The following is a 9,413-nucleotide window of genomic DNA, read 5'->3' as shown; positions in this document are numbered from 1 at the left end:
TAAGGATCAAACACATAAATGGCATTGTTAAAAGTTTATTTATTTATTTTGAAAGAGCAAGAGCGGGGGAGGGACAGAGAGAGAGGGAGAGAGAGAGAATCCCAAGCAGGCTCCACACTGTCAGCGCAGAGCCCGACTCGGAGCTCAGTCTTACAAACCATGAGATCATGACCTAAGCTGAAATCAAGAGTCGGATGCTTAACTGACTGAACCACCCAGGCGCCCCCACAAATGGCATTTTATTTTTTTATTTTTAAAATTTTTAATGCTTATTTATTTTTGAGACAGAGAAGAGCATGAGGGGTAGGGTCAGAGAGAGAGGGAGACACAGACTCTGAAACAGGCTCCAGGCTCTGAGCTGTCAGCACAGAGCATGACGCGAGGCTCAAACTCACAGACCGTGAGATCATGACCTGAGCTGAAGTCGGAAGCTCAACCGACTGAGCCACCCAGGCGCCCCACGAATGGCATTTTAAAGACAAGTGGCATGTCTGACACTGAAAAGGTGAAACAGCGGGTCTATAGCACCTAGAATTCAAGGATATCTGGAAATCTCACCCTGCTCTCTCCTCTTCTTGTGTTTGTCACAGCCTTGCCCCTCTTCCTCTTCTTGAAGATGGAGAAGATGCTGGTGGGCTGCTTTCTGCTGGTCCTCGGACAGATCCTCATTCTCCTCCCTGTCGAGGCCAGGGAGCGGCCTCCCTCGAGGTCCGTGTCCAGAGGGAGACACTCTCGGACTCACCCCCAGACGGCCCTCCTGGGTGAGTGTCGATGCCTCTGTCGCTGAAGCAGGAGGGAAGAGGTGGTTGAGGGCAGACGTCCAGGCTAGGAGGAGGACACACGTCAGTCGGGAAGCTCCTCCCTGGGACTCCTGTTGGGTGTGTGGGGAGGGGTGGGGAGCAGATCTCATAGGCAACGGGTGCATGGGGTTTTCCAAATGAAATCGCACCCTTCTATTTCAAGGCCGTTTAATCTCAGGTTCACGACTTTTCTCCAATACACAAGGAAAAGATCTGAAAAGGTCCTGGTGTATTTATCTGGACAGGGGTGTGATAGTTTTTTATTGGATCTGTTCAGCTTATCTGCATGGCAGCATGGGGAAAAGAGCAGGCCGGCTTGTGGGAGGTGGGAGCGGCCACAGAAGAGAGGTGAGGGCACTGTGAGCCAGATCAAGATATTAGGAATAGAAAATGTCGGGCTTCTGTTGTGAACATGTTTTCTTCAGGTGAATCTTCCTCTTTCTCCAAGAGAAGGAAAAGGTCATGAAAACACATAGATATGGATAAATGGATCTCGTTGTAAACACGGGCTCTGGAAAGCCCAGGGTGTGGAAGCAATAGGAAGGTTGGCCGGTGGAAAGGGAATGGGTTTTGGCATAGACCTGGGTTCAAGTTCTGGCTCTGGTACTTACCAGATGTGTATATTTAGCCAGTGTTGTCTCTCTGAGGTTCAGTTTCCTCATCCATAGAATGGGAATATTAATGCTGACCTCGAAATATTTTTGTGAGGAGAAAATAAGGTAATATATGTAAATTGTAGGTATGCCATGAATGGTAGTTTAACCACAACTGTCATTTTACGAAGTCATTCTCTGAAACTGTGTTTTATAGCTTGTGGGCCAGCTGACAGAATCGGACTCCCTACGAAGTCCATTGAGAGAACTACCCTATTGCCTGGTAGCCTCAGCATTCAAAATTATAATCAGAGACCAGGGGGAACCCCAAAAAACTTTGTTTTGAGAGGTTGGAATCCTCACTCATGTTAACTGAATGATGGCCCCCTGATTCTGGGCCTTCCATGTCTTTAGTCTTCTGAGAATCTCCATCTCCATAGTGACTGAAATGTAAGACTTTTGCAAAAATGGCAAGGACTGGAGGATGTTTACTACACTGAAGGGCTTTTTAAAAACAATTTCAAGATGACAAATATGCCTGTCCATCTGTCTATCTATCTAGATATCTGTATCTAGATATCCATATATCCATATATCTATAGCTATACACACACTCACACACACACACACGGAGGAAGAGAGAGAGAGAGAGTGGAAAATGCCTGACCCCTAGATCACCAGCAGTTAGGTTTCTGACGGGGCTTTCAGTATGAGCCACCACACACTTAGCTGGAAAAGCATCTCCCTCTCAGCCCTAAATACCTCCTCCCCCTCCCCAGCCACACACACACTGGGTCTTCCCTAGTTGTCAGCACTCACTGTCCTCTCCTTCACCCCAAGTTCAGGCTCTGACGTAGAAACCCCTTGTCTTCTGACACAAGAGACGGCGTCCTGTTTTGCCAAAGGCATCAACCCCACATCCAGTTTTGCCTCCTGTTTCTCATTTTGCCGGAGAATGCGCCGGGGACACGGAGGAGGATGGAGCATGGCACATGTCCCCACCCCAGAGAGTGGCCAGTGGCTACTCCCGGACGCTCCAGAGGGCTGCTTGACTCGTGAACGTGGTTCAGTGAGAGTCATGAAGCCGGAAGGGCGAACACCGCAACTTTGGCCTGGGTCCTCGTGTGTCACCTGCTTTTGGTCTCCTTTGACAGGGAACGAAGGTACAGAAGCCACATTCGTTGTAGTCCTTGCCCTGGTCATGTGACCTTCTCTTCATTCTTAAAATATGATGTCTGACATTTAAAAAAATTTTTTTTAAATTTTATTTATTTATTTTTGGGAGAGAGAGAGAGCACGAGCAAGGGAGGGGCAGAGAGGGAGACACAGAATCCGAAACAGGCTCCAGGCCCTGAGCTGTCAGCACAGAACCCGACGCGGGGCTCAAACCCACAAACCGTGAGATCATGACCTGAGCCCAAGTCGGTCACTTATCCGACTGAGCCACCCAGGCGCCCCATACGGTGTCTGACATTTTACGGGCGTTTGCTTTTCTCGACTTTTTGTTTTTTATGTTCTAAACATTGCCCAGGCACATTTCACTTCTGTGGCAAATCATTTTGGCTGTAGTTATGGTATGCACTACATGCTGTATTTCACTAGCTGCTTACTTGCAAGGGTGGTCTGTGCAAGTTTAACAGAGAAACAGAATTGTTTCTTAGGGTAATTCTTCATTTGGGTTTTCTGATTTTTTTAAAGAGAAGATTATATTTTATGTCTAAATTTAAGTCAGGGTTCCAGTAACAGCTTGAGCCAATTAAAAAATAAAAATAATGCACTATTTATCTGCCCCTCCTATGCATGTTTCCAGGCTGCTCAGGTGGTAATCAGTGGTGATGTGTGACCACGTAGGCTCCTCCCCGTACTTTATTCATCCATCTGGGGTTTCTGCTGCTTGGCAGATGTGGGGGCTTTAGAAAGAACAACTGCCATTAGGAAGTAGTGGGGCAGACAGACATGTAATAAACACTTAAAAATAAACACTTAAAAAATATTTTACTTAGTTAATTCATTAATTAAAAAAAAATAAACCCCCAACATAACCCATAACATAAAATACTAGTATAAAAAAATGACATTTTCTAAATTAAAAAAAATAGTGAGAAGAACAGCACTGTTCTACATTTTTATAAACCAATTTAGTGTCTGACTTTTAAAAAAAATTTTAATATTTATTTATTTTTGAGAGAGAGAGAAAAAGCATGAGCAGGGGAGGGGCAGAGAGAGAGGGAGACGCAGAATCTGAAGCAGGCTCCAGGCTCGGAGCTGTCAGCACAGAGCCCAATGCGGGGCTTGAACCCATGAGCAGTGAGATCATGACCTGAGCCGAAGTTGGATGCTTAACTGACTGAGCCACCCAAGCACCCCTAATGTCTGGCTTAATCAAAGGCAGCTGGATTCTCACCTCATCTAGTCTGTCATGAAATGTTGTTTTGGTTGGACTACATGAAGAAAACATGGCCTCACACAGATTTGTAGTCTGACAAAGGAAAAGCATTCTTTTTTTTTTAATATAATTTATTGTCAAATTGGCTAACATAGAGTGTGTAAAGTGTGCTCTTGGTTTCTGGGGTAGATTCCCATGGTTCATCGCCTACATACAACACTCAGTGCTCATCTCAACCATCCATCCGTTCTCAATGCCCATCACCCATTTTCCCCTCTCCTCCATTCCCCCATCAACCCTCAGATTGTTCTCTGTATTCAAGAGTTTCTTATGGTTTGCCTCCCTATTTTTCCCCTTTCCCTTTCCCCATGGTCTTCTGTTAAGTTTCTCAAGATCCACGCATGAGTGAAAACATGATACCTGTCTTTCTCCGACCGACTTATTTCACTCAGCACAATACCTTCTAGTTTCGTCCATATTAGGAAAAGCATTCTAATAGCCTTTTCAGATAATCGTGGATATTCTTCTTTGATATGACACCAAAACTTGACAAATGATGGTTTCTTAAAGGTTAGTTGCAGAACCTAAAACCACATCAGTAAACTTTTTGCACTCTATATAATCGTGAGAGAATAAGAATATAAAAGGCAAACATTAGTGCTATTATGGGTATAGTTCTGACCTCATGGACCCTTTGAAGTGCTCTCAGGGACCCTTATGGGTCCCCAGACCACACTTTGCAAACAGCTGGTTCAGGGCTGCATTCCTAGTGAAGGTGGAGATCCTCCCTGAGGATCTGAGCGGGCAGGGGGGAGGAGTGAGGCTGGAGCGTGGAGGTGGGACCTGGTCAGGCACTGGAGACCGCCATGCTTGTGAGGTGGGTGGTCTGAGCTGGAGACAGCCTGGGGGAGGGAACCAAATCACTTAGGGCAGGGGTGGGAATGCCTGGGAGACTTTAACAAGGCAACAATGGTGATCACTGCTGACTCCCTGTCAGTTCACTGTGCCATCTGGACAGTCTCAGTCTTCGTGGGCCGTGGCAAAGGGCAGGGAGAGCCTATACTTGCAGAGGCCACCAGAAAATGACAGAATGCATTCTCTAGCCCAAAGTCCCCTCCAGGCAACAATGCCAGCAGGTGGAATTGGAGCTGCAGTATGGGCCGTACCCAGAGAATAAGCCGGCGGAAGCCTCCAGAATCTTCCCCTCTGTACTCCTCCTTTATCAGTGGTCCACATCCCCTCCCAAACTCCCCACCTCCTCCTTAGGCCCCCTTCAAGGAGGGGCTAACCAGAGGTCATGTTGCCTTCACCCGAACTACCTCTGTCTTGCATGTGCACATTTTTTCTCTTTATTACTTGGGGGAGGGGGGTGGACCTGTTGCCAGGACAACCACTGGATTCATATCACCCTTTTTGGAAACCTTAACCCACTGTACTCTTGACTCTCCTTACTCCTAGAGCAAGAGTACACAAACTGTCTACACTTCTGCCAGCTGGCTCTCCCTCTTTTGTCTTTTACAAGGTCTTGTTGACACATGCATTCTTTTCTCAGTTTACCAATGTAGCCCATTTTATTTCTGCTAACTAACCTCGAAACCTTTTCCTTTCCTTATGATAGATTCCCCTTCACATCAGTAGTACACACAGAATTCACGTTTATGTTTTAAGAGAGAGTGTTTCAAGTGGGAGGCAGAGACTCTAAAGGAAGCTAGCCCCATAGTACGGTTAACAGGTGGTGGGAGCTGAACCACCACTCCCCCAGCGAACGCACACACGTGCACACACACGCACATGCTCTGCTAGGGAAAATTCCAGGGGTCAGAGGTGTTCAGGGGTACAGGCTACAGAATTCAGTGAAATTTAACAACAGTTAACTTACCAGTTAAAAATAAAGCTAATGAAGACAGTCTAAGAACTCATAGCATACAGCCCCAAGTTCTGTTCCTTGGCAATCACAGTACTTATAAGGGACTTACTTCCATCTTTGCACACATTTCCAATTAAATCTGACATCAAAATATTAGTAAAAATGCAATGTGTTTCATATAAGGACCCGAAACCTCCTAAATTAGCCGCATGACCGAAGGAATTGGCTGGCCAAGAGAATTAAGTGTAAGAATGTCCTACTCTCTGTTGCCAATGGCAGTTTTTGCCTACGTTGATAATTATTCACATTTTCAAGTGTTGGCTGCCAGTAAATGAATTTCCACATCCTAAAACAATCCTCCTAATTGACAAGTGTTGGCACTCTCAGTGAGGGAGGAAAAGCACATGCCAGAGGCCATCAGAGCTTTTGGCTCCTCAAGTGACAGACCCATTGAGGCCACAAATCCTACATGCCCTGAAGCCACCTTATCACGATTTGAACTTGTGTCTCATTCCCTGTGCTTTCAGCGGCTTTGTACACTCTCTTTCTTCTACCTGGAATATCTTCCTTTAGCGGAGGCCTGTGCATCAGCCAGGGCCAGCTCTTCCCTCTCCCAACCAGGTGGGACCCTCTTGGCCTCGGCCACAGACACCACAGGTCCTCTCCCAAGGTGTCAGCCCCATCTGCCTTGTATTTCTGGGGTAATAGTGGCACCCACTCAAGATGGATTCCTATTCTAGTTATTTTTCTACTTGTTTTTACCACTAGACTACAAACCTTTGAAGGTAAAGACTGTTTCTCATGTCTCACAGCACCTCTGGAGGCTACTCTCATTTACTGAGTCCCTGCTGTGAGTTGGGACCTGCTAGCTGATTTAATCCGAGAGAAAAGAGATAAAACACTGCAAGGTGGTTACTGGCTTATCTCATTTGCAGAAGAGGAAGCCCAGACTCAGAGAAGTTAAGCGATTTGGCAAACTTGTCAAGGCTTCTGCAAACCCAGAAAGAAAAGGTGCCCACTGCCACCCCTCTTAGGGAGAAGATGCACGGCTCAGGGGAAGATATGTGTTTGAACAAAGAAGAGGGCACCTCACCCTTGAGCTTGCTCGCTGACCAGGAGTTTTTGAGCAGGCCATGAAATGCCCATCCGCATTTGGAGGTGCTGCTGCTTCTGCCGGTTACCCCGAGGTCTGCGGACCTCAAGGCCTGGCACTGGTCCGTCCTGCCCTCGGGAAAGCTCAGTGCTTGTTGAACGACTGAGAGGATGAGATGCACAGATGGCTGATTTCATCCCCGTTTGGATGCTTCTGGTCTTGGTTCCACTTCTACTTAGCAAGTGACACTGGGCAAGTCGCTGTGTCCTGCAGTCTGTTCATCTACAAAGGGAGGTGGTTGAAGTCCGAGATCTTCATGTCTCATCTAAGGTGTGGTGACATCACTGATTCCGGGCCTCCCAGACGCTCCTTCTCTGGCTCTTGTGGTGAAACGCCCACTTCGATCCTTGGCTTTCTTCCACTTTCTCCAGGTGGGAGAGCCAAGACGGAGCCATATTCTGGAGACTGAGGGGGCAGAAGTTTGGAGACAGAAGAGGTGGGGCAGTAGAATCAGGTAGGAGGGTGGGAGAGGGATGAAACAGCAGTATTAGGCAGAGGGGTGGGATAGAGTAGTAGGGTCAGGCAGAGAGGTAGAGGGGACAGTAGGATTGAGCTGGGAGCAGAGGTGGGGAGGTAGGATCAGGCAGAGGTGTTGGGGGCAATAGGAGTAGGCAAGGGGGTCGGGTGAGGCAGTGAGATCAGGCAGGGGGTGGGGGATGGGGGCAGTGAGATCAGGCAGGGGGTGGGGGATGGGGGCAGTGAGATCAGGCAGGGGGTGGGGGATGGGGGCAGTGAGATCTGGCAGGGGGTAGGGGATGGGGGCAGTGAGATCTGGCAGGGATGGGGGATGGGGGCAGTGAGATCAGGCAGGGGGTGGGGGATGGGGGCAGTGAGATCAGGCAGGGGTGGGGGATGGGGGCAGTGAGATCAGGTAGGGGGTGGGGGATGGGGACAGTGAGATCAGGCAGGGGGTGGGGGATGGGGGCAGTGAGATCAGGTAGGGGGTGGGGGATGGGGGCAGTGAGATCAGGCAGGGGTGGGGGATGGGGGCAGTGAGATCAGGCAGGGGTGGGGGATGGGGGCAGTGAGATCAGGCAGGGGGTGGGGGATGGGGGCAGTGAGATCAGGTAGGGGGTGGGGGGTTGGGGGCAGTGAGATCAGGCAGTAGGATCAGGCAAGGGGGTAAGGGGGCACTGGGATCAGGCAGCAGAACAGTGGTTCTGAAACTTTATTGCACATCAGAAGCTCCTGAAAGGCTTGTTAGAACACAGACTACTGGTCCCTGAGCCCAGAGTATTTGATTCAGTAGGTCTGAGTTGTGCGCATTTCTGGAGATCTCCATTTGAGAACCACTGTAGAACAGAAATCTAGAAGGTGGGGTGGGGTGGGGTGGGGGGATGGGCAGGAGGCAAAGATCTTAAGGAGGAGATGCTGTGGGGCATGAGCCAGAAACATTGCAGGATGAGTAACGTCTGCTAAGAAACTGCAGTTGGAGAGAATAAACTGTGGGCTGGGCCCACCCCTTCTGAAGCTTTGAAAATAAGCTGCTGGCGATTTTCTACCCTGGGGTGGGGAGTTGGCAAAGGTGGGCCCCCAGCCTGCACTGGGAGCCGGCCTCTTACAGCAGAGTGATTAGCACACATCTGAACCATCAAGTGGCTGGTGTGTGTCTTTGTCATCAGAACTAATTATACTGAAGGTTAATGCGTAGAGCTAATCAAACTGTTTTAACTATAGCAAAGGCTTTTCAAAAATAAAATCCTTTGAAGTAAAATCACACCCCCCTCTTCAGCCCTCCACAGCATCCTCTGCTTTACAACTGCAGCTGGAAACAAGGACTCAGTGGAGGGGCTGTCATGGCTGCTGCTCAGCCCAGAGGCATAAAATGCATCGCTTGGGGCGCCTGGGTGATTCAGTCGGACTTAAGCGTCCGACTTCGGCTCAGGTCGCGATCTCACGGTTTGTGAGTTCCAGCCCCACGTCAGGCTCCGTGCTGACAGCTCAGAGCCCAGAGCCTGCTTCAGATTCTGTGTCTCCCTCGCCCTCTGCCCCTCCTCCTCTCGCACTCTGTCTCTCTCTAACAAAAATGAATAAACGTTTAAAAAAAGATCTTTAAATGCATCTCTTCATGCCTCTGCTCTGTTTTATATATAAACTAATGACTCTGTTATCATTCGTGTTTAATAAACTGCATAAACTGAATTCCTCATTCCTATCTTGTAATTAACATTGGAAGAATTTTTTTTTTAAGCATAGTATGTGACTTCCAATAAGCTACAAAGTTAAAAGCTTTCCTAGCCAATGGGGAAAACAATGATTTTTTTTTTCCCTCCTACAGATTCTCTCTCTCTCCTTCTTTCTTCCTTTCTCTTCTCTTAGATTCTTTATCCCCTTCTTCTTCCGTAACTCTCCTTTATCTCTCCCTCTTAAATCTTTCCCACCCTCCCTCATTTCCTTCTTCAGTTCCAGGATGTTCTATTCTCAGCTTGCCCATCTGTTTGGCAGCTGCAGTGTGCGTGCATGGGGATCACGGTGGGGGACATCCCTCTCTGTGACTGACATAGCCACTCTTCTTTTCTCTTTTATGGCTTGTCCTCTTGGAAAGGCAAGCCATACAGTCTTACCCCTCTGGCCGATCACGTCCCAGGTCTCCCTCACTGACGATAATAAAGTA

At 48.2% G+C, this 9,413-nt stretch overlaps 1 protein-coding gene across 2 annotated transcripts in view; it reads left to right on the top strand.

Annotated features, from left to right (window-relative positions):
* Window positions 1–593: 593 nt before the first annotated feature.
* Window positions 594–9,413, top strand: part of MATN2 (matrilin 2) — a 122,214-nt gene continuing 113,394 nt past the window's right edge. For both annotated transcript variants that reach the window (XM_032591931.1, XM_032591930.1), the window contains exon 1: window positions 594–761. In XM_032591931.1, the coding sequence (XP_032447822.1) occupies window positions 617–761 (145 nt within the window). In that variant the 5' untranslated portion in view covers window positions 594–616. The remainder of the gene's footprint in view (window positions 762–9,413) is intronic.

Source organism: Lynx canadensis, chromosome F2 (genome assembly GCF_007474595.2).
Source record: "Lynx canadensis isolate LIC74 chromosome F2, mLynCan4.pri.v2, whole genome shotgun sequence".
NCBI classification, from domain to species: Eukaryota; Metazoa; Chordata; class Mammalia; order Carnivora; family Felidae; genus Lynx; species Lynx canadensis.
The sequence above is the reverse complement of the archived record's forward strand: the minus strand, read 5'-3'. Positions and strand labels throughout refer to the sequence as shown.